A 27,676-nucleotide genomic window follows, 5' to 3' on the forward strand; every position below is an offset into this window, starting at 1 on the left:
CTATCATATAGCCATAACCTGTTCTCAAGCGCCTTCCTATGCACCATAATTATCCCAATATTCAAGCCTCGGCTGGAACCGAATCCTCTCCTGGAACAGGCTTTACCGCTCTGTCCCCCTTAGCAAATATGTAGTTTATTTTACAGTTGTCTCCCTTCAAAACCTCGACTAGGACCTTGTCATCCACGACCTTTCTTGATTCTTCAACCTCTAGAGTTTCGTAGCCAAACACATCTTCTGTCTCACCTCTAAAAACTGCGGTGTCAATATGCCTGTACATCATAAGAGCTTGCATCTTCCCTTCCGAGTTTTTTGCCCTCTTCTTCTTTTCCTCCTCTGCGATTCTCCTCTTCACAGCATCGACATTGGCCTTGGTGCCAGGAACTATCGCATGGACTGGTGGTAACAACGGTTCATCGTCGCTATCAATATCTTTCTCTGAAATAGTTGAAGGTGAGCATGGTTCCGAGACGACCGAGGGATGAATGGCCAGATCTTCTCCGATACCTTTGCATTCACAGCCCAGTAGCTGATGAGTCTGACAACCATCGCTCATATCAAGCCTGAATAAGTCTCTTAACTCCTCAGCAGTGAAACTTCCTTCGCTCTTCTTCCCATCAACAACCGAATCGGCTAATCCCGTCTTAGTGATCTGTCGCTGGAAGATCTTCTCATCCATCCCTCCAGCGAGCACGAATCTGTATATCTTCACTGGCCGTTTCTGCCCGTCTCGATGAATACGAGCCATAGCTTGTTGATCCGTAGCAGGATTCCAATCAACATCGAAGAGAATCAAGCGAGAGGCACCGATAAGATTGAGGCCCACCAGACTTTGCAGAGAGCAAAAAGGCAAAGATCTTGCCTGCATCTGACCTGTTAAACTGGTCGACCATGCCTTGTCGTTGCTTTTGGGGAGTTTTCCCATCGAGGCGTAGGAAGGAAAGAGACAATGACGTCAAATGCTGGCCGATGAGATCCAGGGTAGAGGTATAATTTGAGACAATAACAACCTTCTCATGGGTCTTTTGAGAGATGCCTTTTAACAACTGGTCAAGCACTCTGAACTTGGAGCTTGCTTTGACGTTGGACTTGTTCATCAGTTCTGCAGGAATGACATCCAGAAGTGCAGCTACGACTGGGTTGGTGGGAGCATCCTCTTTGCTCTTAAGTAAGCTAGGGGCATTACAGACCTTTTTCAGGATTGTGATGAGCTGGAGTGAAGATTCGCTTCCGCCCAATGCTTTTCCGAAAAAGGGCGAGCTGATGATATGCTGATACACCTCGGCCTGGGCCTGTGTGGGCTTGCAGAAGACAACATATTCTGTTTTGGATTTCAAATACTTGGCGAGCAAATCTGCAGTGCGTCGGAGGATAAACTCTTTCGTTAATGCTGACTACAATGACGAGGGAATTAGCCATGACCATACCTGCAATGTTCTCAGAACATTTTGAAACACTTGAAAGAGGAAATAAACTCATACCAATTCTTCGCTTCTCGCAGTGCCCTTTTCAATATCTCTGTCCGACGCTCCTGGCTGTCTGCTTTTCAATATTGGGCCTTCAAATTCTTTCTTGAAAGTGTTGTATTTTCCCAAAAGACCAGGGTTGATGAAGTCAACCATGGTGTAGAACTCTGAAAGATCATTTTGCATCGGTGTTCCGGACAGGATGACTCTTCTGTCGGTGTTCAAGTTGAGTATGGCCTGAGCGGATTTGTTCTGGGCAGTCTTCAACCTATGTCCCTCATCGGCAATAACAATATCGATTCCAGCCCCTTTCTTCAATTCCTCTTGCACTGTCCTCAACCTCTCATAGCCAATGATCATTACACTGTAGCTCTTGCCATGCGTGAAGTCTGTGATCCTTTTCTTGCTCTGGGCATCTTCGACAAAAACACCGATCCTTTCATTTCCAAGCCACTTGTTAAACTCCTTCTTCCAATTTTCTATAAGTGTTACGGGACAAACGATCAGGGCCTTCTTGATAACAGGATCCGATCCGTAAATTGGATTCTGCTTCAAGAGTGTCCACAGCAAGCAAATCGTCTGCAGAGTCTTCCCAAGCCCCATTTCGTCGGCAAGCAGGGCTCCTCGGCCATCGTAGTCTCGCAGTCCCATAACACATTCGTAGAGGAACTGAATGCCCGCGCGCTGATGTTCACGAAGATGCCGGCCAAGGAAAGGATCCAGGACCACATCCACAAGTTGCTTTCCTTTCGGACAAGCCGCGGGCTTCTTCATTACAAGTGCTCCAGGGACATTGGGATCATGCCGGGGCGTGGGCGATCCATTTTGGTTCTGCGGCATGATAGTTGTTGATAAAAGAGGATTCTTGAACTGTGATTTCATGGCGTCGCTCTTTTGGGTGGCATAAAAGTTCTTGGCAGGGATCTCCTCAAGCTCTAAACCTTCTTCCTTTTTCTTGCCTACCAATGGCATTTTACCCTTTGGCAAAACGATAGGTGCTCTCTGAGGGGCCGCAGGAACCGAATTTCGTTGAGCACTATTGTTGAGAAAGGGCTTCCCAGCCAGGAAGTCCGCTTTGCTTATGAGCGAATCGACTTCAACATCTTTCCCTCCAATACTTAAAGTACTGCCAGGGAGAAGCGGGTCATTGTACATGCACCTGCCCATCTCTCGGCCCGAAATATCCTGTAATCGAGCATAACCGCCGTAAACTGACAGTACTCCATCTCCGTCCCAAGTTTTGTGTTTCTTCGTAGTATACTTTCGCCTGCCGAGATATGTATTAGCGTGTGCATAAACTAGAGGAATCAGACGTACCAAAGCACTTGGTAGTAGCTCTCTGGAGGGTCGGATGTAGCTTCTGAAGCGGACTTCAAATATTCAGGATTTTTGACCGGTATTAATGGCTTTCGCGGAGCAAGCACACCGGAAGACACCGACGCAACAGCTTTTTTTGGAGGGGAGTCTCCAATACGACGTTCGAGCAGTTTCCGTTTCTTCGCTGGCCGTGGTGGGGATTCGGGCACAGCATCATCATTTGGAACAGGTCTAGCGGCACTCTTGAGCGCTGGTGGTTTGAAGGGCTTGAACATCGCCCCCTAAGTGAAATGGTGATTGTTGTAGAGTAAGGTAGGGGCTTGCATGTTACGAGGGAGGGACGCGACTTTAGACGCGGCATGATTGCCTTGGCGCGTCTCGGTGTCACATGACCAACCATGTCTGAACAGGGTGTTCTTGCTTGAACTTTGTGCAGAAGCCGACATTTTCGTCAGCCAGATTCATCCAGGAATAAAGGGTTGATAGCGGCGCATATTGGTTCTGTCCCATATGTACATATATTCTCCCAAGATGATCTCTCAAGAGAGCTACAGCTTGTGATCTCGTCAGATCCTGGTTATCGATATTGGCATTCTATTTACCAAGGCTTCCATCCAACAAACACTTTCCTAACGTCAAAAGTACATCAGTATGCGGGTCCACTTTATGTTCAAGTCCAGATTGGCGGCAGGTTCACGATTCAGACTTAGTCTAAATTACTTCCGTTCTCATTGTTGGGAAATCGAAGTTCGCTGGACTATGTGGCGGACAATTGTACTGCTAGTCCCAGGGATGTTTCGACGATTGCTCTCCTTCTATGCCAGAGACATTTTAACAGATCTTTGGTCCTTATACTGTAGGGATATAATTGGAAACAGAAGTAGCAAAGCAATACCGCAAATTTGATAGGCTTCTGTGAACCTCATATCCTAGAGGTTAGAAGAAAGTCGTCACATAATTTCAGGACTTGCAATTAAACCCAACGGCGAGTCGGGCCTACCAGTTCATCGAAAGTCGTTGGATCTTGGAATATGTCTCGAAACCCTGTCCCAATTCAGGACCGGTAGCGGTGTGGCAAAAGTTGAAAGGACCAATCTGGAGTTTGTACCGAATATGTCATGGGTGGTAAAGAATTAGGGAGGCACTTGCAGGACAAAGTATATGTGGAATATTAGTCACAGTCTTCTTTTTTCGTCAAGCTTTCATTCTTATATCTTCTTCACAGACCCGGGTTCATATTTAAAATTCTCTCTATCTGCGCTCTACTGCAGCATGGAATCGAGACTTTCTCCCAGAACACCCTCAATCTTAACGATCCAGCGATGAGTCTCCTTCTCCACCACATCATCGTCATCTTCTTGCAACTCGCTAATGAAAGGCAGCATCTCCGGTAACATAGATAGCCATTCCTCGCCCAATCTATCAGTGAGCTCCTGCTCACATCTCACCGCTGCTAACCGGACACTGGCGATTTCGGATCGCATGTGCTTAAGAATCGCTCCGTTCAGCTCCTTATGGTGATCAGAAGAATCTGCTGCGGCGGCAAGCTCCACCACTGCGGGTATAAGGTCGAGCACCAATGGTAGAGTCGCAGCGTTCTTGAATTGCTCGCAGAGAACAGGTGCAATGACAGAGAAATGAGATGGCGATTGCCAGAAGTCATCCTGATCATGTTCAAAACATTTGGTCAAAGTTCGAAGGACGTGAGACCACAATTCCTTGGACACTTCATCTTTTGGGTTGACCGTTCCAAGAACCTCGACAGCGTTGTCCAGTAGATAGGTGGCATAACTCGTGACGATCGATTTGAGGTTCTCGAAGAACACTGCCATGAATCCATATATGCTTCGTAAGCGTAGAGCTCGACCTACTTTGTCCTTCTTGGGCAGTGATGATGCCCATTCGATCAAGTTGGAGAAGATCGGTCGGAATGTTGCATCGTTGAACTTATATATCATCTTGATGGCGACATCGTTGACATCTCCCTCAATCTCAGAAATTGCTTCAGTTGTGAATCGTTCATCGCCGGATATAGTCCATTGTCTCCGAAGATCAAAAGCATTCTGGAAGATTTTGGCAAGGATTGACGAATATTTGGTGACAACGGTTTTTGGGTGTTTATCAACAGCAATGCTGAGTACTTCTAGGTACTCGTGAAGCGCCTGTTGCAAATTAGCTATATTCTCACAAATAAAATATCTGCTACTTACCAAACTTCCTACTGTTGATGCTCGCACCCAATCTTTCTCCAATGCTCCGAACATGCTCTTGGCGTCAACTTGCTTTGCCAATAGGTGCAGACACTGCATACGGCTGTCATCTGCTCCATCGGCGAGATCGGCCTCGGCAGAGACGTTAGATATCTCAAAAAGCTTGTCCAAATATGCTCCAGAGACCATGTATGGTAAGTGATGAGCCAGAGCACTCATGAAAGCGTATCCCGCACTGTACAATTTTTGGGAATCGGCATTATCATGCACACTTGATTCCATGTATTCCAAAGCTTTAGGAATAGCCACCGGGAGAACCGAGACAATGCCTTCTCTGAGAATTTCGACCAGCGAAGCAAGGCACAATAGTGCCATAACCCTAAGGCGATTGTCTGACTGGCCAAGGCAGTGAACGCTTGCAATGGTTTCAGCAGCGGCTGAAACAGCTTCCAAATCTTTCTTGCCATACTTTTCGGAAATCTTGTCGACACAACCAACGGCAGTATGCTTGTACAAAACATCTTTGGACTCGCGGATAATTGCGGTAAGCTGTGGTAGGAAGCTGAGCATTGCGACTCTCGAGACAGCATCTGATGCACTTTCTTGGTCGATGCGAACTTCTAAAGATCTGAGAACTTTGCGGCGCAGTGCTTCGTTGGGTCTGTCGAGCAAGCCTTCGACGGATTTGACGAATTCACTTGTTGACAATAGGCCGAGAAGACTCTCCAGGACATCACCGCAGGCACTGTGCAAACGCTTCTGATCTTTCAAGGTATCTGCTAGAGCCAGGATATTCTCTAGAAGCGCTGAGTAGAGGTCCCGAACTCTGGCGGCATCCATATCGTCACGGTTGAGCAGCTTGCCGGTCTGAGAAATGAGGCGCTTTTGTGAAAGGAGATGGGGCAGCATAGTCAGCTCATCCAGAGCAATCCTCTGAGGATCCGAGTTGCCATCTTCATAGGTTCCCAGCAAGACGTTGGAGTACAACGGTTTCGATTTCAATACATCGCCGACCAAATCGAGGTACTTGACAGCGGATTGAAGTTGAACTTCGACTCCAAATGACCCAGTGAGGTCAGAAGCAAAGGATTTGATGTTTTCCGTGACGCCATATTTGTCGACAAGCATTGCTAGAAGAGCGAACAAGAAATCCTCGGCTCCCAAAGTCTGAACTAAGGAGGTGAAAAGACTCTTTCTCCGATGAAGAGGAATATGCTCGTATGCTGCAACGAAGCTTAGAAGTAGTTCGGCTGCACCGGTGACTGGATTTCCCTTTTCCTTGCGCAGAGAACATATCAAAGGTGGAATGACCTCGCGAATTGTTTGGCTGATAACATGTGCAGAGTACTCATCGTTTTGTCTCAGCACAGAGCTACCCATGAAAGTGAATATTGGCATGACGCTGTGGAGAACAAGCTCAGGGGCGGAGTCTGCGAGAGATGCAATAAGTAGCAAAGCTGCATTCTGCACCTGGGGACTGGTTGTCTTCTGGACACAGTCGACTAGCAGGTCAGCTCGGATGGCAGAACGGTCTAACTTGATGCTTGAGTCTGTCTTGTGGGCTTTCAATATAGCAAGAAGGCTTCCCAGTACCAATCCCTGAAGGTAAGCGAGTTCTGACGAGACTTGAGCTTTAAAATGTTGCAGTTCGGCTAGTACATTGAACAAGCCTCTGAGAAGCTCGGGGTGTTTGCCAGCTTCAGAGCTATCAACGAGTTGCAGGACGAAAGTAACTTTCTTAATGGCGGCATTGAGCTGTTTCGAATCTTGAAGTGGTGTGCGTGCCACTTCTCCGTGACTTGTTCTCCGCCTCTTCGTTGCAGGGGGGTTGTCTGCTAGCATTGCGGCCGTCGGAAGTTGATCCAGGAATGATAGTAAGATGTCAGTCGAGAGAGGCGTGGTGCGTAGCAGATCTGCGGACCCAGTTGATAGAGATTCTCGAAATTCATCAGCTCCTTCCGATGAACTCTGTGACGCATCCATCAGCATCTGCGCAGTGCTAATTCGGGCTTCTCCTTTCAAAGAAGACCACATGGATCGAAGTCTCTTGAATACAGCGTCCAGGAATTCTGGCCTGGTCGAGACGACCTCTCCATTGATAATGCTGGCTAAGTATTGTAGACCATCTTTGTCGTTTGCTGCCACAGTCATGAGTAATTGATCATCAAGTTCTGCCCTGTCAACTTGTTCTTCTTGACAGCGTCCGGAGATTTCTATTGATGGTAAAGCAACCCATTGCTGAAGAGCTGGGAGTAAAGATTTCGTCCTTGTCATCCCTGCTATACTACGAACCTGGTTCAATGATGCGAGAAGCCGTAGCTTCACTGTAAACAAGGGAGTATGGACAACGTGACTGGCCAGGAAATTCAGTATAGCGATCCGGCCAGCTTGTGGCAGCCGTCCAACATCTTGCTTTTTGGGGGTCTCGACGTTCCGAGCGCTATTAAGGAACTTTTCGAATATAGATTCCACATGCTTTCGGTCCAGTATACATTCTTCGAGGCCTGGAATGATCAAATCGCTTAAAAGCCGAGCGACAATGTCCATGGAAAGCCAAGCCAACTCCTCAGTATTATGTCCAGCTCCATATAAATCATCTGACGCCCACCGACGTGGCTTGTTCGCCGACTTCTTTTTAGCTTCGGGAACGGAGGGATGTATCTTGCTTATGGTGGTAAGGAGTTCCGAGGCCGCCCGACGTACTTTGGTTGCGGCATCCCCTAGCGCTGCAATTGCATATGGAATAACTGCTTGGAAGTCCACCGTGGAGGCTTTGCAATTCGAAACACACCGAGTCGCCATTTGGAGCGCTGAAGCTCTAGCCGTGACGGGATATGGACCACACCATGTTCTCATGTAGAAGCTGAGATATATGGTATCTTCCAATGCGCTTTCTCGTCGAATAATTGGAATTTGGTCGAAGGTATCGAGGTCAGTAGCATTGGATGCAGAGCTGATGAATGCTCTGCACAAGTTTGGGTATATGTGAGATGAGCCATGTGACAAAAAGGTCGGCTCGTTCACGGTCTTCTTGGGCAAAGCTTCAAGCATGGCAGAAAGGTTGGGAGTAGCTGCATTGACGCCGGAATCTACCATCTTAACATCACCTGATGGCGAGGTTGGTGCCTCAATGCTCCGGAGAGTGGTTTGTAGTTTTAACTCAAGATCATCCATATCGATGTCGGTGTCTCCTAGCACTCCTCGAACTACAAAGCCCATATGCCCAGATAGCTGCGTGAGAGACACTAACAGGGAAGCAAGATGCGATCGCAAGTCTTGGTGTGAGGTAGATCCCTGGTCAATTTCGTTGGCTATTGAGAGAAGAGCCTGGACGACTGTCGAAGTCTGCGCATCACTCAGTAGATTTTGTTCAAGGAGCTGTTGGATGGTCGAAAGAGGAGGAAACTCCGAAGTTCTGCGTACTCGGTCCACCAATGCGACACAAAATCCATTGGCAAGCTTATCTACCCTTCTTTGTTTTGAAAGTTCTTGGAGAAGACGCGGCAAGTTTTGTATCTTGATCAGCTCCTTCGTGGTCTTCTTTGATGTTGACTTTGCACTTCGATGTTGCGCCAGTATGGAGAGGCACACAAGTCCCGGTACAATTGTCTCCTCGGTCCATCCTAGAACAACTGCTTCCATCATAGCTGTCAATAATTTGTCGTCCAGTCCACCTTTTGAAGCCATAATGGAGAGGATCATGTAACACCCGACGCGGAGATCAGGAGCCCGCTTCATTGCTAATCCTTCATTCAGTGTTGGAAGCAGTCTCAAGATGACTTCCTGCTCATTCTGTAGCTGCACTCCTTGCCTGCCTGACCGAGCTTTGTCCATCATTCCCGCCACCGCTTCGGTCATTACACCAGCCCAGAAGGCCAGAAGAGCCTGGTAATTTTGTCGAGCTTGACATATCCGCAGTACATAGCTATTGAGAGCTGAAGCGAAGGGTACATTATTCGTGGCGACTTGAACGATTGTATGTCTTGGGGGTGACGTCAAGGACCGTATGTATGGCTGAAGAAATTTGTATTCTTGTGGGAGTCTCTCTGGTAATATCGAAAGCAGTGTCGTGAAGATTGGGAGTGTGTGGTACGGAAGGAAAGTCAGAAGTAGGAACGAGGTGTTTTGCTCATGAATCCTGCAGGAAATGTTAACATAGTTCCGTACATGGTTCTGAGCTCGAAACTCACTTGAACCTCCGCACAAGCCATTCTACAGCTTTGATTGCTGGAGTCAACCTCAATCGCCCTCCAACCAGCCCCAGAAATGCCTCTAAGCGCTTGTCCAGTTCCGAATTTTGTACAGCAGTCATTTGCGCCCGGTCTTCCTCTTGACTCTGTTCGCTGAATATATCTCGCTGGAACTCTAGAAATCTCCCATCCAATAGACAAAGTTCCTGGAATCCTTCATGGCATAATGTGTATAATGTGTCGAAGCTCTGTGAGGCAGCTATCCTAGGTTCGAATATCAGCGACTTGGAGTGTTTGGCCTTTTGCGCCTTGAGATTTAGAGAGTTTTCGGAATTCGCCGCAATTGCAGACAGCTGAGCTGCCAAAGAAGTCGCCATCGTGATTCCTCCTTCAGCGACCTTCAGAAACTCAGATTGTGCAAAATGCTGGCATTCTCATCTGTCTTATCGAAAAATATCGTCCCTCACTTTTTTCTCGGCTCGGATAAACTTAACAGTGGAGCCGGTGCTAGCGTGGAGCAAGGTTGATACTCACGTGATTCAAATATATCCTCATTTCAAGTTCCTGAAGTTGCTTCGCCTTTCAACAGTTGCGCAAGAAAGAGACGACGAGTAATTGTCATACGGCAATGGAATAGTACTAATTGGGTCTGGGGTTCTCACCATGTCGGTACCCACGGCCAATATCCCGAAATTCGGGTCTTTCAGACCAAAACTGTCCACGCCTGCTCCAGAGCCAGAGAAAGCCAAAAATGAATCCAAGACAGATAGCAAACATAGGCATCGTAAAAAAGATGAGAAAGAATTCGAACGTCGGCACCACAAGAGACAGCGCTCCAGGAGCAGAGACAGACGCTCCACGAACCTCGAGGAAGAACCAACAGATGCCACACCAAATCTGAGCTCCCCAGACTTTTTTATCGTTGATCGGAAAGGAGATGTGAAAAATCTCGTCTATGGAAGTGTACATCGGTACAGCGTACCTCCATTCTATCGATATGGCTCTGGCTATGTTTTGGGAGCTTCCGCGAACGTAAAGATTGATCGAAGTCAAGGGGAGGACAAGGGAGTTGTTTTAAGCAATTGGCGAATACCTAGGTCAAGAGAGAAGTATATTTTTTCAAAAGTTGAGAGAGAACGGCCAAGACTTTTGAAGATACGACCTGAAGTATTAGCAGAGACTTCGGGAAATATGGATTTAGATTTTGTACCTCTGCAAGGACTACGGGGGAAGAAGCCCAAGCGAAGCCCTGGAGCCGAGAGTTCAGACAATGAAGAGAAGATAGATTACCGCTCCATCTATGGGAAAACAAAGGAAAGTGGTCAGCCAGCTGATGAGGATCTTCAATATGCCACTGAAACCGATTCGTCTGGCTCTGATGCTGGCCGAGTAATTAAACTGGACTCTTCTATACGACAAAAGAACGTCGAACTGTCGCGAAAAGTTGAAAAAGTCCCACAAGATATCATGGCATGGCTTGCTTTGATAGACCACCAAGATGTTCTCATACAAGCAGGAGATGAACGCCATCGAGTCACAAGCGCTGAGATTAAAAGTACGGCAGAAATCAAAATTCATATGTTTGAGAAGGCGTTGGAACAAACACGTTCTCTAGAGGACCGCGAGTGGCTGCTTCTTGGCTTGATGGCAGAGGGAACAAAGATCTGGGAAGTCAAGGTCCAGTCAGATCGTTGGGAGGAGATCTCACAAGACAACATCGACAGTCTCTTGCTTTGGACGAGCTACTTGAATTTCAAGCAATCCACTTTTACAACATTCAGATATGAAGACGTGCGAGAAGTATATCTCAACAGAATCCGCCTCCTGCAAGGCTCGATTGAAAGTGCCACTGGGGATTCCTGCATCGCGCTACATCAACAGCTTCTCTATGTCATGCTCAGACTTACGCTATTCATCAGAGAAGCTGGGTATTCGGAACTGGCTGTTGCGATATGGCAAGGTCTTCTTGAGATGAACTTTAATGCTCCAAGTGAGCCCCTAGCGAAGAGTGCGTTGATGGACTCTTTCAAGGATTTCTGGGAAAGCGAGGTGTCTCGGATTGGCGAAGCTGGCTCCTTAGGATGGAAACACTTCGCAGCCAACAGTAGCGATTTCGATGTGAGCAAAACTTCCACCTTGAGAGGCTTGGAGCTAATTAATTTGTAGGTCCCGGACACACTAACCGACGAAGTCAATGATTCTCTGAGCAATACGGACATCTTCCGAACCTGGAGCGCAGCTGAAAGGATCCGAATGAAATGTTCGCGAACTCCTGCTCGAACTATGGATGAAGTCGTGGAAGACGATCCCTACCGAGTCATCTTGTTCTCTGATATTGAGGATTTCTTGATCAAGCTGCCGTCGAGTTCAGAAGCGCTTCATGGATGCTGTGTTGAGGCATTCATTCTCTTCTGTCGTTTACCACCGCTAGCTACAACCGAATCCGAGTTCACTTGGAAATGTGCAAATGATTCTTTCATACGGAATGAGTTACTTGAATGGTCGTCCAGCTGGGTAAAGGATGAATACTTGTCCTCAAGTCGTAACGATGCACCCGATGTCCCAAAGGCCTCCATTTTACACAATCCATTCCCGAAATGTGTGAGCACACCAGACCTGCTCTTTGGAAACACCCTTGCCGGAAATGGTGCGTACTCTCTCTTCATTTCCTCTTTGAAGTTCAAATGACGTACTAAATCACGATCAAGACTATTTCGGCACCCCTTCATCCCAAGAATCTCTTTTCTCATCTCGTTACTCTGGAGACAATGGCCCCGTCTCTATGCTCTGGATCCGCAACACCCTCTCACAACTCGTACAAGTCCATTTCACAGAAGACCTCGGAGAATACTACCTCGCCCTTGAATACCACCACTCACCATCTAGCATCAAAAAGGTTGCCAAAGGTCTTTTAAAGCAACGCCCTTCGAGTCTACGCCTGTACAACGCGTACGCCATGATCGAATGGGCACGCGGGAATAAGGACATCGCAAATGGTGTGTTCACCGCTGCGTTGAATATGAGTTCTTCAGGTGCTATGAACAAAATGAATATCGAGGAAAAACCACCAAATGATGCCATACTCCTATGGCGAAACTGGGCCTGGCTACATCTCGAAGCAACAGACAATACTTCAGCGGTCCAAACCCTCCTCTCCATCGTAGACGGAAAACCGGATCCACCGATCAGCCTCTCTCCCACTGCACTATTGAGAGTCAGACAGCATCTATCGTCTACACGGGATTTCTTGTGTTTGGTCGGAGATTTTGGCAGGGCGGTGCTTTACACAGAATGTGAGTACGCTTCGCTAAGCGAGCCCCTTTCCCAAACATCAACAAAAGAAAGTCAAAATTGATACTAACATTCAAACCCTCAGGCCTCGCCCTCCTAACCTACCTCACCTCCCCACCAACCTCCGAGCCACAATCCCCAACCCAAGGATCCATCCTCCCCACTCTCGATATCTACACCACATTCAACCGCACCCTCCTCTCTCGCACGCACTCCTCCTCTCAAGCCAACGCGAAAATCAACCTCCACATCCTCACCCTCCACCAATCCCTGACACGCCTCCTAACCCACCACATCGCTCTCGGACCCTACCGCCCCTCCCTCCTAACAACCACCATCATCTCCTTGCTCAGCGCCTTCCCTTCTCCTACATACCCAACCCCAACCCCACCCTCCCCCACCCACACAAGCACCCCCCTCCTCCACCTCCTCACCACCCTCCAAATCCCAGGCCTCAACAACCTAACCTCCCCACTGTACACCCTCCTACAAACCACTCTCCTCACACCCCCGCACGACACCCTCTCAACGCGACTCTTCTCCATCCAATACGAGATCCAGTACGGCACAACCCATTCCGTCACCGCCGCATTCGAGAAAGCCCTCACGTCCGAGAGAGGCGGAAAGTCATCCCCTGGATTATGGAAATTATATCTGCTGTTCTCTATTTTTGGACTTGGTTCCAATGACAACAGGAATGAGAAACAAGTTAGTGAAGGATTATCATCACTGCGAGATAAAGATAAAGACAAGGCTAAGGCCAAGGCAAAAGCAAAAGCCAACTCCAAAGTAAAAGACATCTGGTTCCGTGCTCTGCGCGCCTGTCCCTGGTCGAAAGAGCTGTACGTTCTCGGAATGGAGGAGTTAGGCGATGGGGAGAGCGGGGTGACGTATGAGGAGTTGAGGGGGACGTGGAGGGTGATGGGCGAGAAGGAGTGTAGGGTGCATGTTGATCTTGAGGATGCGTTTGAGGAGATTGGGGAGCTGCAGCTTGAGCTTGCTGCGAGGGGGGGTGGTAGGCTGGAGCAGAAGAGGGTTGCTTATAAATAGTAACTGTAAAACAATTTATTCATGGAACAGCATCACGCTCGCAGTCATCCATAATCTATCGTTACAGTATCAAAACTTCTATTCTAATCATCCTATCTATCTACTTCTCTACCAAGTCATCCATCTCAGGTCATCTTCGGACTCTGCAACGGACTCATTCTGAACCCCTCACGCTCACTCTCCTCCCGATCCTCATCAAGAGAAACTCTAATAAGCGGTAGGCTAACACTCGACGAATTCCCATGATTCCCCAACATGCTCCACACTCCTCCACGTCCTTTCGAACTCAACCTCACAGGATCAAGCCCCTGCAACGTCTCGTCTCTGCCAAGCAGAGGTTCCGTATCCTCATGACTACCAAACGGATAATCGGGTCTATCATTACTCGGTCGTCCAGCAGTGAGACCCTCAATTCTAGGCGGGATGTATAACTCCTCAACCGCGTACTCGAATCTTCGTCTCACGAGTCGTTGATACCACCAGCCAGTGTAGCAGACGACTACCATGAAAACAGTTGAAATAGCACCCATCCACATCCACCAATACGACGCGTTGCGAGCTTCTTGCGTATCAGTCGCCATGTTGATAGCTGGATTGACTTCACTGATGTGCCACCATATAGTGGCGGCAGCTGAATGACAGACACAATTTCTGAAAATGCCCACTATCTGCAACAACATGCCTCCAACTGCTGCAACCAACGAGCCGAACCAACATAGAGATGATAGAGCCCAGTATCGCCAGCCGGTGAAAAGATACTGTAAGAAGATTCCACGATCATCATCTTCGAGCGCCGAGCGGATTAGTGCCAGGACAACGCTGAAAACCTGACACAAGCCATAGATCATGATACTCAGAGCTCTGCAGCCAACTCCACGGGGTGGCGTCATGTAAGCCACAGTTCCACCAGCCAAGGGAGGAACTATGACGAGAAGTAATGCTGGAATAAAAACCTTTAGAATCCATCCCCGCCAGGTAAATTCCATCGTCTTCCGAAAGGTCTCATCTTCATTCCAAGCTTGTGTTCGTTTGATCCATTTCATCTTGTTCGTACCTCTACTCCAAAGAGATACTGGTTGGAACTCGGTCTCATAAGTGTTGCTCCAACCCAAGATCGAATGGCTGAATCGATCCCATGTCCATCGGTCTTGTGGTGTTCCGCGAATGTGGAACGAATGACTAGGTCTCAGGCACTGTTGTCGATATCCGCATCCTCGATCAGTTCCAACGATTCCGGCAGCGGTATTTGGATTATTGCTGGCTAGGAGACATCCACTGATGATGGCAACATGAACAATAATCTGTCATTGTTGATTAGTATGTTTCAACAGGATATTCCGAGCTGCTCGGCTATGGACAGTGGCAATTTGATTTGACAATAGTGCATGAGCGGAAAGTACTCACCATAAGCTCAATACCAAAGGACAGCGAAATAGCCGAGTCCTCATCACTCGGATTCTCCAGGAGATCCAAAATGGTATAAATGAACGGCGCAAGGTAGAAGAGCACTGGACTTCCCACAGTGCCACCAAAGCTGGCCTGTGATCCCAGCAAATTCAGAAGCCGGAACCTACTACTCTGATCACCTTCAGTTGTATCCAACCCTGGAATCGTAATGCTTTTCGGAATGGACTCCTGGGGATTGCCCTTGTCCAAAAGCAGGTTTCCACACGTTACTGTGACGAGCAATTCCCTCTTCATCCTCAGCTTTCCTTCATCCGAACCATGACCCAAATCCCTCACGAAGTTGACAATCCGATAGTCGAGATGTGCTTCGTAAAGGCCTCCAACAAGCATGTTTCCCGCCCCCACAATAATAACTGCAATCCATATGATCGTATCGATAGTCACAGGTATAAGGATAACTGTGAAGCATAATGAGCTCACGAATAGTAAGACGAAATTATTGAACCATGCGAATCGTGTTAGGTTTCTCGGCCACTGGAATTCGAATAGATTCGCGAACTCGATCTCCTTCCGGCGTGGGATACTCATGCTAAAGATGATCAAGGGCATGATGAATCTACGAGAAAGGGGGCATTAGCAAATTCCACATGACGGGCGCATCGAGTAGTGGGGGGAAATGTTTCTAAGTGTTCTTGAGCACTCGAAAGTGATAAGCTAAGGCTCCATGGATTCTCACTGTGCAATGGGAGCAATCCATTCGTTCGCTATCGTAGCATTTGATAGTTGTATCCCACTGCATCTCGTCTTGCAGAACTGATAGGAGATGTACAGTGGTTCGGCGGGTGGCAGACCAGGGAGGTACGTCTGGCCGCATGTCTGGTTGTCAGGGACCTATTCGGACACTTTTTAGCTACAGTGCTTTGCAACAGGTAAGGCACCAATATTTGCTTGCCACGTTGGCAGTGATCTTATGGCCACTCTGACTATATCATCCTGAGCACTGGCATTCGAACCAAGCTTCTGTCCAGAGTAAACATGAGAAGAATACAGGACTTACCAACCCAACAAAAGCCCCTTCGCTCTTCGCCAGATTACAACAAGTCTTTCCATCATAACCTTCCACCCTTCCAAACCCAAAGATCATCAACAACAAGAAGAGTCCCACTATGGCTTTAAACCTCGCCATCTCCAAGATCCTCCCATTCTCTTCTCTTGTGCATCGATGGAACCCGCGGGGTCAAAATGCCTAGAGCGGTAGAGACGGGGAAGGGTAGAGGCTATGTACAGACGACGTGTTTGGAGTTTGAATGAATTGGACGAGAAGGGGGAGAAGGGCAGAGCTGGAAAGGGGGGAAGAAGAGAAGAGAAGAGAACCTGGAGGATGGGATGGGGAGAGGAGATGCCCGGATAAATCAGAGAATAAACCATTGCTCGAAGATCTGGATGCAAGAACTTGCAAGATTTCAGGGAAGGTGCGGTGCAGTACTAAATGCAAGGTAAGGAAGTAAGTAGGCCATCGGTACTTCGCCCTTAGTCAGAAATGGGGCTTTGAAGAAAGAAAAAAAGCAATGTATTTTATCTCCTGCAAGATGTTCACTTGCCCTATGATCTGCTCAAGGACTCCCGTCACCCAACTGAGGGAGTAGATGAAGTAGGAAAGAGAGATGTGCTCCAAACACCAGCAATCTCAAATGCTCCCAATTCAGTTTCCGTTCCACAACGCCTCATATGCATCCATCAATCAATCATTTCGTGCGTGCCAGTCATCATCTAATTCATCTCGCATCATGCTCTCAGTCCACACCGACGGTATCCGTAGCAATTCTGCCAAATCAAGCATGTCCTCTAGCCGAAGACCGCAACTCTCTTCCTCCACTGACGCCACCAAAACCACCTTCAAAGAAATCATCCATACCGCCAGGACCCAAAGGATTGCGCTTACTGGCCTTGATCTCCAGATCAGCGCCGTTAATGTTCATGTGCTGGATGCGGCGGCGAGCTTCAAGCTCGTATTCCTTGGCTGTCTTGAGGGTTGAGCTTTGAAGGTTGGAGCGGGGTGCTGAGGGTACGGACGTGAGGAGCTGTTTGATTAGTGTCATTTCCCACATACAGCAGAGTATTATTTACTTACTCTGTTCTGGGTATCAATTCTTGCATCAAGCTCTCTCCGCTGGATCATAGCCGAAAGCTCCTTCTCAATTGTCTTTCCTGGGGCCGCAAAAGCTTGGTTCAGACTGTCCAGTGTAACGCAAGAAAACGGAATGAAGTACTGAACGATACTCTTGCTGCGAACAAGCTGGTAGATGTCATCGACGTGCTTCTGGAGATGGATGTCTAGCCAGTAATCGGTTTTGTAAGCCTCAAGGACACCCAAACAGGCAGAGTAGCGGCTGTTCACAAAAAAGGAGATAGCTCGTCGGATGTGAGGTTCGAGTTCCAGGTATGTTCGGAAGTTGGAGTTCTCCAGGACCTTGCTTTGCAACTCGTTACGATCCATAGTCGCAAGGGCACATAGACCTCCATAGATGGCGACGTCGTTCGGGCTGATGATGGTGTTGCAACTGAGACCCATACCGGCATCTGCAGCTAGGAACTGGATCGCGGCGGTATGGTATTCACCCTCATCCAGTCGTGCAAGTCCCTCCGCAGCGCAAAGATATGGCTGCAAGAATTTATCCTCGTCGACCGCACCCAGACTCTTGATTTTCTGCACGTTGGAAGAGACTATAATCCAGTTCTTCTGCTCGATGCCCACTTCGATAAGATGCCGACTGGTATCGATGATATGCTTGTTCGTACTGACGTCCTGTCTCATGCGCCCATACGCATCTGAGGCCTTTTGGAGATCACCAATAGCCTGGTAGTGTTTTCCGCAGTCCTCATTTCCCATACGAATGCTCTCCTTGATCAGATTATTCTTATAGCCCTTCAGCTCTGCCTCAAGCCGTTGAGACTCTGCCTGATTTGCACGTTCCGTTCTCTCCATCCAGTTAAGGTCTTTCTCCGCCTCAACTTCATTCGGGCCGATAGTTTCGAGGTGATTCTGTGCATCCCGGTACCGCTTGATATCTTTGCCTTTCTTTGCCTCCCGTACTGCGAGCTTGAGAGCTTCGACTCCAAGGACGGAGGAGCAGACGCCGATGAGGAGGAGGCGCTCTAGTCGTGTTCTACCTATGTGAAAGTTAAGTTGGTGATATTCTTGAGACGGCTAAAGCTCCGAGAATATGCTACCTTGGTAATTTGCAATATAGGACTCCAGGTCGAATTTGGGTTGTTCTAGTAACAGCTGTTAGAGTTGACCGGCGTTGAATTAGAGATGGCTGTTTGTCCATACCATGCACGACGATGCTCTTTTTGGCACGGCTCTGGGTTGGGGAAGCTGGAGCCGTCTGATTAGGTGGGACTGCGCTGTACATCTTGGGCTAAATGTTATGGCAGAAAGGTGATGGGGTTGTTCGAGTTGGAATCGTGGGGTTGCTTTGAAGCTCGAATGTAGCCTTGAGGTGCTTGGCGCTAGTTTTGCCAAGACTTCAAGGGCATGTCAGTCTTCTCATCCAAAGACAACAAAAAGAGTCCTGGACTAGAGATGTGGGTGAATTCAATTTCACAAAATACTCAGAGAACTGCGATGATCAGGAGGGATATCAATTCTATTAACATGTATACGCCGTAACAATCAAGTCCAGCCAGACTTAATCCTCGTACGTTGCATTGACACAACCACGTCTCGCGTTGCCATATACATCATAAAGTCGTGAACACATTCAAGCCGAATCGACCCAGCCTTTGGACGCCTGTCTGTCATTATCCCGTTGATACCTATCTGTATCTCTGATCCGCCATCATATTGCTCCAATCCTCACCATCACCAGAAAAGATCCTGTCGAAATTCATGTCTTCGTTTGTTGGCACGCCAGCGTGATAATTCATTTCATGGCCACCGCCCATCATATTTCCAGGTGCCATGGAACCCTGCATGTCATAATTGGTCTGTGCTTGTGATAGGTATGGTGGTAGGGGGCCGAATAGTTGGCCTTGTAGATCATCGTACTCTTGTCCAGGGCCGCCGTTAGGAAGGTAAATTGGGGGAACTTGGGTGTTGCTCATCATCACATTTTCTTGCTTGATATTTTCAAATTCCATCATGGGTTGGTTGGGGTATGCGAATGGGTCGTTAGATGGAAACATCATTGCTCCGAGGTCAGGGACCCCAGTATTGACGGCGAATTGTGGTGGGAGCGAGTAGTGTGGTTGCATGCTGCCCGTCGAACTAGAATCTGGGGTGCCGATTGGAGACATGTCTGTTGACGGGGACATAAACTCGTGGTAGCTGTGTCTGAGGTTCGGGTTCGACTGGAAGCGATTGCTGTCCAAAGAAGTCCTTGGGTAATTGGCATTGTGAGCAGGTGCTTGCATAGGAAATGTTGTGGCCCTTGAAATGCCCATAACAGGTTCAGGAGGATCTCGAGAAAGGTGTACGTTCCGAAGTCCTGTTGGATTTGGTAATGGAGCAGGTGCCGATCGCTTTTTCTTCTGCACGGCAGCTGCCATTGTACGTCCCTCCTTTAGCCTCTCAGGTAACTGTTCGAATAGTCCCTGCCATCAATTAGTCACAGCTTTCAGCGAGCGTTGGAGAAGAACTCACCCTCAATGCCATCGAACATCTATCAGCTGCTTGGCTCCTCTTGGCAAGGCCGTTCAGAGCATCTTTTCCGTCATTCACATCTGCGAGAATCTCGGCAGATCCTGGCTTGTCAGGATTCTCGAGAACAAAGTATACAAGAGACAAAATCGCGAAGAACGTAGTGTACATCTGCGAAGATTAGAATCGATCCAAGAAAATATCTGGCAAGTAGCTCCAGAGTCGAACTACGGGAGACTGAAGAAATACTAACTGTAAACCAGTAGGCACCAACCAGCAGGCCCCTCTTTTTCATCTCGGCCGTGATATGAACAATGTTCCGCGAGACACTAACACACGCAGCAGCACAAGCGTACGATCTCTCGTCAATGGTCCTGCCAGCACATCCTTTTTCCGAAACGTAATGAAGGAATGGTCGATATAGCATCATCTGAACATGGGCATACGATAGGCGCAGAAGTTGTTGCACACTTTTGGGAATGGTTAGTGAAAATCATGAATGAGTGCTAATGAACGTACCGAAGCACTTCTGGTGGGCCCTCTCCTCCTGGTCGCAGTGCCATCGGCAGTTTGTCCAACCACTGAGCTAGATCGCGCTCTATTTCTCTAATCTTGGCATGACTGATGACATATGAAGACTTCGCACTCCCTTGAAGAGACTGCTCGAGACCTTTGGTAGGGTAGATATACTTGATTACCTTGTCCAGTGTAGACATCAATCGAGTATGTGCGTTAGAGGCAGCGTAAAGTAGCGAAGTCTTTCCCGGAGGCATAGCGAGAACACCTTCTTTAGTAATGTACTCGTCATCTACCTCAATGGGCAGCTCTTGATCAATGTCATCATAACTAAGCATTTGAGGGAATCCCAGCATCGCTGAAACGTATGTATCCATTTTTCGGATCACCCAAAAGACCCTGCGCCTTGTTTCGCGTTCAATGGGATTGAAATTGCCAGCAAGACTTCGGTGGATTCCCATTCGGAGCCCTGATCTCAGTGCAACTCCAATGTACGAGTAGCACGTGCTCAGATTTGACGACGATTGGAGGAAGAGAGTCATAAATATGATGGCCTGTAATGATGTGATATCACGACAATCTGTAATATCAATCATGTTCCTGGCCGCGCGGAAATATTTTAATCTGGGTAAATATTAGCATTGATTGGAGATGTGGCGGCAAAGACAAAGTAAACCTGAACTGCAACAATGCCATGAAAACAATGTTCGGTCAGATCCATACTCATTGGCCGTAAACTAATGTTTCCATAACAGACTGAACGACTTGACAAGTTATGAAATAAGATAACGCACCCTTCGTCAATACCAGACATGTAGGTATGCTGGTCTCCTTCATTTGAAGACTGTCCTGGTTCGGTGTGAAACATACATCCAACGGCCAAAACGGTATACAGAAGTGGCAAAAATCGATTCTCAGCATCCTCAAAGTTTTCTGGGGAAACATCATACATTCTGTCAAACATTTCATAGAAACTTGGCTGGTGAACAAAGCGTAGGAGGGCACAGGCACAGTTGAGCGAATCATCACATAGTGCTCTTGCAGTCTGCCGGCTTGGAAGATCTATCGTGTTGGCCAGGCCACTTTCCATGGGACTGTCGGTCATTGACCGAGGTGATTCAAAATTGGGAATACCACTCGGCTGAGGCATCCGAGGGAACAGCGGGCCACTCTGTTCACTATTTCCTAGAAGGCCACCAAATTGTTCACGCATTCGTCGGACGAAGACCGTCCCAGATGATCCTCCATGGAAGTCCCAATGACCACTTTCGTCAAGGTCAAGCTGTCCAGTGGATTCAATCATTGAGCGTAGCTGCGCATCATGTTCAGATTCATCGGAAGCATCGCCGGACTGTCCCAAATGCTGGTTTCCCCTTGCGGCTTGACGCCGCCGCTGGATCACTGCATCAATATTCGGGTCGTTTAGATCAACGTTCGGTAGAGCTGATCTGAGTAAGGTCTCTGCACGTTGCAGACGATTCTCTAATGCTTCGATATACTGTGGCGCAGGGTTCCTCCGTCTGTTGGAAGGTTGGTCATATGTACAGTCTGCGGCAATTTAGCCAAGCCTCATGACAGAGTTGAGTCGCGACACATACCATAACTATAGACAGTGCAATGGGTACATGGCTGCTTCCCATCACATTTGATTTTCTAGGACTAGGATTAGCAAGCGGCCCAATGCGATCCAACGCCACCTTCCAGAAGGTAGCTTTTCGAGAGACATGGGGGCAGCATACCTTTCTCCGGCACTCATCACAAGCACGAGTTACTCGTCGGCGCTTTTGGAGAGGCGCAGTATTCTTAATGGGTTGAGATGTCGGATTTGGCGACGTCGCATCTTGCGATTGCCATTGCGCCGCAGAGCTTGGGTCGTCTTCTCCGTCGAAGGGTTCGGGTGAGGACTGGCCGCTAGTATTCGAAGGAGCTGCTGCTCTAGGAAGAGAGTTCTGAACAAACATATCGCCAGCCATGCGATTCGGGCAAAAGTAACAAGAGCCGGTCTGTGGCTCGCTTTAGATAAGATAGAGTTAGAAGGCACAAGGAGCTGTGGATCCGGCGATTGTATTGATGAAGGCCCGCTCGATGACAAATGTACTGGCCTGGATTGGGAATGAGAATGAGTATTGACACTGATCCTGAGGCTCCCGGCTTGCAGGCAATGATCAATCAGTACTGAAAGTGGGTGAGCGAGGGGATAAAGAAGCTTATAAAGAGAAAGGAAGTCCGTAGGTAGGTCTTGTATGTAAGGTAATGGACTCGGCGAACGGTATCAATAATAGTTTACTCCGACCCCTCTAGCTAGGATCAAAGTAGAAAGGCAAGGGAACGTGACGTCTTGACCTTGACCGGCCTGTGCATGCAGTTCAGTGGCTGATACGGGGAGGTGTTTGCGGCTTGTAGGCTTGACTTGCGCCTTGCAAGTGGGCCGGGGGAGTCTTGCGCTGCGCTGTGCTGTGCAGCTCCTCCAACAGCGAGATCTGGTCGTGGCTCGGAAGAAGAGCGAGGCTACATACAGTACGGTAGAGGCAAGGTTGCTGGTGGTAAGTAGACTAGCTCTGTGTATCGAGGGTGGATGGGGGTACGGAATACTGGGATTGCTGGGCAGCGTCGAGTGGGTAAGGTATAGATAGATTGGGATTGGGAGAGGATTGGAAAGGATCGGAATGAATAAATAAATAAATAAGTAGATGACTTTGGGTCTGGCAGTGGTGAGGCAGGAAGGCAGGAAGGCAGGAAGGAGGTAGGGAAGTGGAAGTGGAAGTGGAAGTGGCTCTTGGGCTGCTTTGCTAAAATTTGGCGACGTTACTCATCCCCTCGTCATTGTTCTCGATTAGGGGTCCCGTAGGGAATTGTAATCTTGGCATGCAGGAAGAGGCGCCCGCTACTCTTGCCCTACAGATCCCAGGGAGTGGAATTGTGGACCTGTGGACCTGTGGCTCGGAAGTGCAGCTCACTTGTTCTCACGGAGAACTGCTGCCGATGTGATTGTTGACTCGTGTGATTGCTGTACAGTACTGCAGGATCCAGAGCAGAATTGGAAAGGATGGAAGAAAACCGGAGATAGATAGATAGGTGGCAAGGAACAAGCAGAACCGGCACTTCGAAGTGGATTAGGCACGACGACGCTCGTGGAGGGGAAGATCTGCTCTGATCTGCTCTACGTAGGTTGCAGCAGTGTCATCGCATGAGTTAGAGTAGGTACAAGTAAACATCCCTCCCCAGGAAGAGCAAATGGAAGAGCAAAGAGCATTGGCGTTCCCCTCCAAGGCTGAGAGGAGCGGGGCAAATTGTGCAAAATTGTGCGGCCAAGCGCGCAGAGACCACAGCCGGGATCGGGGGCTATTCTCATTTGAGGAGAGCGTCCACGTGATGCCGTGGCTGAAATGCCATGGACTCTCCGGGTGCCTGGGCAGAGGGTGGTTGGGGCTTGGAATACTTGGAATGGCTTATGTCAGGTCAGGGTAAAGTCCAGCTCTCGCAGATATGGTTGTGGTTGGCATGTGTGAGGTGTCCTTGATGTCGTGCCCGAGTGCCATCGCTGTCCTCGTTTTGCTCTCATTGAAATCTTGGTGGCGAGCTCGGTTTCAGCAGAAAATAGAGGCCTCGTATGCTCTCCCGCTACACGCAATCGATTAATAATCGCTTGTCAAAGTCCTTGCGCTGTTGACGATGAACCTGGAAATCAGATTATTATTTCTAGTGAGGTACAGTACACATACTCTAGCAACCCCTGGTCCGTCGGCCGGTGATAATAATTTGTCCAGCACAATGCCAAGATATCCGACTTAATTCCGGACGGATATCACGGAATGAAAGTGGGAACGCGAGCTGAAATACTGGATGAGTGGATCAGAGTAAGCAAAAGCACCAGAAAGAGTCAACATCCAAAAGTGGAGTGGAATCGCGTTCTAGGAAGGCTTCCAGAAGCCGCGAAGAAGCGGCGGAGGTCGCATCGCTCGCATCCTCGCACTCCTGCACACTTGTGAGTCGTGACGGCACTCCGCAGCTCCCAACCGCTCCGTACCGTCAGAGGCCCAGCACCTCCAGCACAGCCTCCTTTTCCCCAGAAACTCAGCCATGATAATGGATATCGAGCCACGCCCATGGGACAAATGACCTGCATCAGATTGCCATGGGCCATGGCCAGCCGTCAAGATAGAGTTAAAGTTATTTTGGATCGAGATGTCTAGCTAGATGCGTCCATGCTTGGGCCACCGGGCGTGGTGCGCGGTCTCTTATCTTATCTCTTCTGCAGCAGCTTTCCACGCGAGCCAGGGCGTCACGATCACGGCAGCTCGCGAGCACACACGCACACACGCACACACGCACACACGCACACACGCACACACGCACACCTCAGCACGCAGTAGTGACACTGATCACCGATCACTCACCCACGCCAAGGCAAAGGAGGGGCCTTCAAACACCGACTTGACTTGACTGCTGCATTTTCTTACAAAACCCCCCATGACTATTACAGTGAAAGCGAAAACTCTAAATGTTTCTTCGTCATTCAGTGTTTCTATTATGTACTGTTTAGTTGACTTAATAGTTCGAGGGAGTGAGTACTGGTACTGTTGAGAGTCGCTTGTTTGGTGCCGCTTTTTATTCCCGATTTTTGCAAGCTTAGAGCTTCTCCCCCTCTCAAACACTCTCGTCCCATCTCCTCTCTCTTTCTTTCCCATCTCCCCTCTCCCCCACCAGACAATCCTCCGCCTGATCATATATATCAACGCCTCTTCCACTCGTCATCCACGCGGACAATCACGCCATGGTTGCATGAACCTATAAAGACTCACGGATAGGGCGCTGTTCAAACTCATCCCGCGATATTGATCCCAAAACATCAATATTGCTTCTGTGAAGGTTTGTCGTGTGCCACGAACCTTCCCAACGAGCACTGTTCCACGACAAAACTTTCACAACGACTTTTTTGTGAAACCAATCAAGCTCCCACGCTTCAATGATGCTGCCCTGGACCTGCAAAGATTCCTTGGGGAGGCGTCTCGGTGGGGCCGGTACATCGTGGGGCGAATGAACCTTCAGAGTTTCTCTCCTTCTGACGTACCCGGCTCCTCTATCACATCCATCTCAACACCACAATCGCTGTTGATGTTACGGCATCGGTGCAATATCCTTGCTAAAGAGGACCACATCGTTAGGTATATTGGATAAGGATCTGCTGATATGGCCAACTTTGTTGGTCGTGCGCGGGAGAGACAAGCGTTCCTGCCGCCTCTTGTCTTATTTTCACTTTCCTCTACCGTCCCAGGTTTTGTCCAGACCATCAAACTCGTTCCTGCTAGTCCTCTAGCGCCCGCTTGGGATCTACCTTTCTTCTACTTAACCTGTTCATTCATCCTCTCTCATCGAGATCTTCAAGCATCCAAGGTCATCAAATCCACGTTGAGTAATATCAACATAGATTCGGAGAATTGTCCTGAAAACGGCCAATTGATCTAGAGCAGGTCGAGCTACTTGAAATACAGATTGCCCCCAACCCTCCTTCTACTACTACTATTTGAGGTTAGGATTAGACATAATGTCTACCAAGCCCATCTTTGTTGCTACCCATCCGCGGGCATGCAGCACAGCATTTGAACGAGTTAGTCCCCGTCTACCCAATTGACTGTTTCTCCATAAACTGACGACGTCGGTACAGGTCTTTATGACTCGCCAAGATACCCTCACATGTGTTCACGAACCATTCGGCGACGCCTTCTACTTTGGCCCCGAGAGATTGAGTCCGAGATACGAAGATGATGAGAAGGCTCGCGAGGAGAGTGGGTTCGCAAACAGTACATTCAAAACCATATTCGAGAGGATTGAGAGAGAAGGCAAAGAGGTTCGATATTGCCCCTCTCTTCCGTGGTTCATTCATACCCCGCACTAGCACGAATCCGGTCAAATATATTTCAACAACAGCCAAGCAAGTGCTTCAGTGCTGCAACTCTCGCTGGTCCTATATACAAGCACGGAGGATGTAGAAGTTTCAGACAATATCACAAATTATCCATAATTATCAGACTTTGCATGCTTTTACCCGGAATTTTGACCCCTCTATGACCTACATCTCAACTATTGGCTGCCATATCGTCGCACGGGAACTCATCTCATACAGGGGAAACGACTTTTTATCAAGGACATCACTCACTACTTGGTCCCTCCCAATGGAAAGCAAGCAACCATTGCTCCATCTCTTGGTGGACAGACCGTCAAGAAAGGCGTCGGAACAAATGGCGAAACCAATGGTGCCGTAAATGGCCATACAAATGGCCTTACCAACGGGCATACCAATGGCCATACCAAGGCTCCATACCCGTACGACACAGCTGCCGAGCCCGGAAATCCCACCGTCGTCCCAGCGGAGATCTTGAAGCAATTCCACTTCACCTTCCTCATCCGTCATCCACGTCACAGTATCCCATCCTACTTTCGCTGCACCATTCCACCCCTGGATGAGATTACCGGCTTCTATAACTTCATGTCAGCCGAGGCCGGTTATGATGAACTCCGCCGAGTCTTCGACTTCCTCGTCAAGGATAAACAGGTCGGCCCAGCTCTCGCTGGCAAGCACGATGACCTGATGAATGGAGAAGTCAGCATCACCGTTGTCGACGCTGACGATCTCTTGGATGATCCAGAAGGTATTATTTCGGCTTACTGCAAGGAAGTCGGTATCGACTATACTCCCGACATGTTGAACTGGGATACCGAAGATGACCACAGGCGAGCAAAAGATGCTTTTGAGAAGTGGAAGGGTTTCCATGAGGATGCTATCAACAGCACGTCGCTTAAGCCGAGAGATGCTGCCCATGTGAGTCTCGCGCTGCCATATCTCACCTGCCCATTCTCGCTTGTTTTCTTTCTTACTCTTGTCTCCGAATGCTTGATTGTGGATATTAATTTAAGGACGATACTGATGCCATTGCCCAAGAAAAAGAAATCCAAGACTGTAGAAACCGAAGATGCGGAGTGGCGCGAGAAGTATGGCGTCGAAGGTGCTAAAGTCATCAGAGCATGTGTAGAGGCTAACATTCCGGACTATGAGTATTTGAAGTCTTTTGCTATCAAGGTTTAGGACTGGTATGGTATGACAACTGGTGGTATAAGGTCTTTGCTTTGACAAATTGCTACGTATTGGTCGCGTGCGGTACTGTATGCCATTTTGATAACGGTTGATGGATGAAACCCCATGAAAAGGAGAGACCGTAAGAATGCCTAGATTGGACTTTGGCAGGTGAAATAGTCGGCTATTCAATTAATTGGATCATTTTATAAGAGCTGTGCCATGTGGTGATTACACAGAAACTTACAAGCCACATTTACATGAATGATATGCCGTAACACCATGGTATAGCCCAGGAATGACTTCCATCCCCGAGCAAGCAAAACATATAAACAGGTAGCAATTCTACTCTTTCTCAATGCATGATCCAATACCAGGTGTACATTTCCCACTTTTCTATAAATAATACAAGCGCCGACCATGCGTCACGGCATTCCTACTCCATTCCCATCTCAGGCCTGGGCAGGTTTGTGCCATCTAGGAGTACACATACACACATACATTTCCTTTCTCCC

General features: G+C 48.4%; 8 protein-coding genes across 8 annotated transcripts; 2 read left to right on the forward strand and 6 right to left on the reverse strand.

Moving 5' to 3' along the window:
• Positions 1-61: 61 nt before the first annotated feature.
• On the reverse strand, positions 62-748 carry RDH54_1 (helicase; the record flags this gene model as incomplete). Its single annotated transcript, XM_058503039.1, has 1 exon — positions 62-748. The coding sequence occupies one exon, from the start codon at positions 746-748 to the stop codon at positions 62-64; it is 687 nt and encodes a 228-aa protein (XP_058361973.1).
• A 28-nt stretch (positions 749-776) lies between these two features.
• RDH54_2 (helicase) lies at positions 777-3,058 on the reverse strand (the record flags this gene model as incomplete). The annotated part of the gene is made up of 3 exons (XM_058503040.1): positions 777-1,394; positions 1,482-2,733; positions 2,784-3,058. The coding sequence occupies 3 exons, from the start codon at positions 3,056-3,058 to the stop codon at positions 777-779; spliced, it is 2,145 nt and encodes a 714-aa protein (XP_058361974.1).
• Positions 3,059-3,232: 174 nt separating this feature from the next.
• On the reverse strand, positions 3,233-9,620 carry UTP10 (snoRNA-binding rRNA-processing protein utp10). The gene is made up of 2 exons (XM_058503041.1): positions 9,184-9,620; positions 3,233-9,131 (listed from the first exon to the last, which is right to left on the reverse strand). Exons 1-2 carry the CDS (start codon positions 9,558-9,560, stop codon positions 4,046-4,048), a joined length of 5,463 nt encoding a protein of 1,820 aa, XP_058361975.1. The 5' UTR covers positions 9,561-9,620; the 3' UTR covers positions 3,233-4,045.
• Positions 9,621-9,751: 131 nt separating this feature from the next.
• Positions 9,752-13,589, forward strand: ONS95_009444 (uncharacterized protein). The gene is made up of 4 exons (XM_058503042.1): positions 9,752-11,301; positions 11,350-11,830; positions 11,892-12,476; positions 12,560-13,589. The coding sequence occupies exons 1-4, from the start codon at positions 9,847-9,849 to the stop codon at positions 13,522-13,524; spliced, it is 3,486 nt and encodes a 1,161-aa protein (XP_058361976.1). The 5' UTR covers positions 9,752-9,846; the 3' UTR covers positions 13,525-13,589.
• Positions 13,590-13,649: 60 nt separating this feature from the next.
• ONS95_009445 (uncharacterized protein) lies at positions 13,650-16,117 on the reverse strand (the record flags this gene model as incomplete). Its single annotated transcript, XM_058503043.1, has 4 exons — positions 13,650-14,825; positions 14,929-15,547; positions 15,668-15,822; positions 15,989-16,117. 4 exons carry the CDS (start codon positions 16,115-16,117, stop codon positions 13,650-13,652), a joined length of 2,079 nt encoding a protein of 692 aa, XP_058361977.1.
• A 646-nt stretch (positions 16,118-16,763) lies between these two features.
• On the reverse strand, positions 16,764-18,347 carry ONS95_009446 (uncharacterized protein; the record flags this gene model as incomplete). Its single annotated transcript, XM_058503044.1, has 4 exons — positions 16,764-17,012; positions 17,063-18,102; positions 18,163-18,207; positions 18,266-18,347. The coding sequence occupies 4 exons, from the start codon at positions 18,345-18,347 to the stop codon at positions 16,764-16,766; spliced, it is 1,416 nt and encodes a 471-aa protein (XP_058361978.1).
• Positions 18,348-18,410: 63 nt separating this feature from the next.
• Positions 18,411-24,417, reverse strand: ONS95_009447 (uncharacterized protein). Its single transcript, XM_058503045.1, has 7 exons — positions 21,829-24,417; positions 21,688-21,742; positions 20,884-21,637; positions 20,093-20,713; positions 19,827-20,043; positions 19,577-19,744; positions 18,411-19,527 (listed from the first exon to the last, which is right to left on the reverse strand). Exons 1-7 carry the CDS (start codon positions 22,060-22,062, stop codon positions 18,751-18,753), a joined length of 2,826 nt encoding a protein of 941 aa, XP_058361979.1. The 5' UTR covers positions 22,063-24,417; the 3' UTR covers positions 18,411-18,750.
• Positions 24,394-27,501, forward strand: ONS95_009448 (uncharacterized protein). Its single transcript, XM_058503046.1, has 4 exons — positions 24,394-25,697; positions 25,755-25,937; positions 26,214-26,909; positions 27,036-27,501. Exons 1-4 carry the CDS (start codon positions 25,635-25,637, stop codon positions 27,171-27,173), a joined length of 1,080 nt encoding a protein of 359 aa, XP_058361980.1. The 5' UTR covers positions 24,394-25,634; the 3' UTR covers positions 27,174-27,501.
• Positions 27,502-27,676: the final 175 nt, after the last annotated feature.

The sequence above is a fragment of the Cadophora gregata genome, assembly GCF_030347475.1.
Source record: "Cadophora gregata isolate MNR1 chromosome Unknown scaffold_3, whole genome shotgun sequence".
Classification (NCBI taxonomy): domain Eukaryota; kingdom Fungi; phylum Ascomycota; class Leotiomycetes; order Helotiales; family Ploettnerulaceae; genus Cadophora; species Cadophora gregata.

Excerpts from the sequence above, each read along its gene's own strand:
- UTP10 (XM_058503041.1), bottom strand. The coding sequence starts at position 9,560 with ATGGCGACTTCTTTGGCAGCTCAGCTGTCTGCAATTGCGGCGAATTCC. Across the intron at positions 9,132-9,183 it reads TGGCTTGTGCGGAGGTTCAA|GATTCATGAGCAAAACACCT; the intron begins GTGAGTTTCGAG and ends CATTTCCTGCAG.
- ONS95_009444 (XM_058503042.1), top strand. The coding sequence starts at position 9,847 with ATGTCGGTACCCACGGCCAATATCCCGAAATTCGGGTCTTTCAGACCA. Across the intron at positions 11,302-11,349 it reads CCAACAGTAGCGATTTCGAT|GTCCCGGACACACTAACCGA; the intron begins GTGAGCAAAACT and ends ATTAATTTGTAG. Across the intron at positions 12,477-12,559 it reads GGCGGTGCTTTACACAGAAT|GCCTCGCCCTCCTAACCTAC; the intron begins GTGAGTACGCTT and ends TCAAACCCTCAG.
- ONS95_009447 (XM_058503045.1), bottom strand. The coding sequence starts at position 22,062 with ATGGCTGGCGATATGTTTGTTCAGAACTCTCTTCCTAGAGCAGCAGCT. Across the intron at positions 21,638-21,687 it reads TTGCACTGTCTATAGTTATG|ACTGTACATATGACCAACCT; the intron begins GTATGTGTCGCG and ends AAATTGCCGCAG. Across the intron at positions 20,044-20,092 it reads GGCCCACCAGAAGTGCTTCG|TGTGCAACAACTTCTGCGCC; the intron begins GTACGTTCATTA and ends CATTCCCAAAAG.
- ONS95_009448 (XM_058503046.1), top strand. The coding sequence starts at position 25,635 with ATGTCTACCAAGCCCATCTTTGTTGCTACCCATCCGCGGGCATGCAGC. Across the intron at positions 25,698-25,754 it reads GCAGCACAGCATTTGAACGA|GTCTTTATGACTCGCCAAGA; the intron begins GTTAGTCCCCGT and ends ACGTCGGTACAG. Across the intron at positions 25,938-26,213 it reads TTGAGAGAGAAGGCAAAGAG|GGGAAACGACTTTTTATCAA; the intron begins GTTCGATATTGC and ends CATCTCATACAG.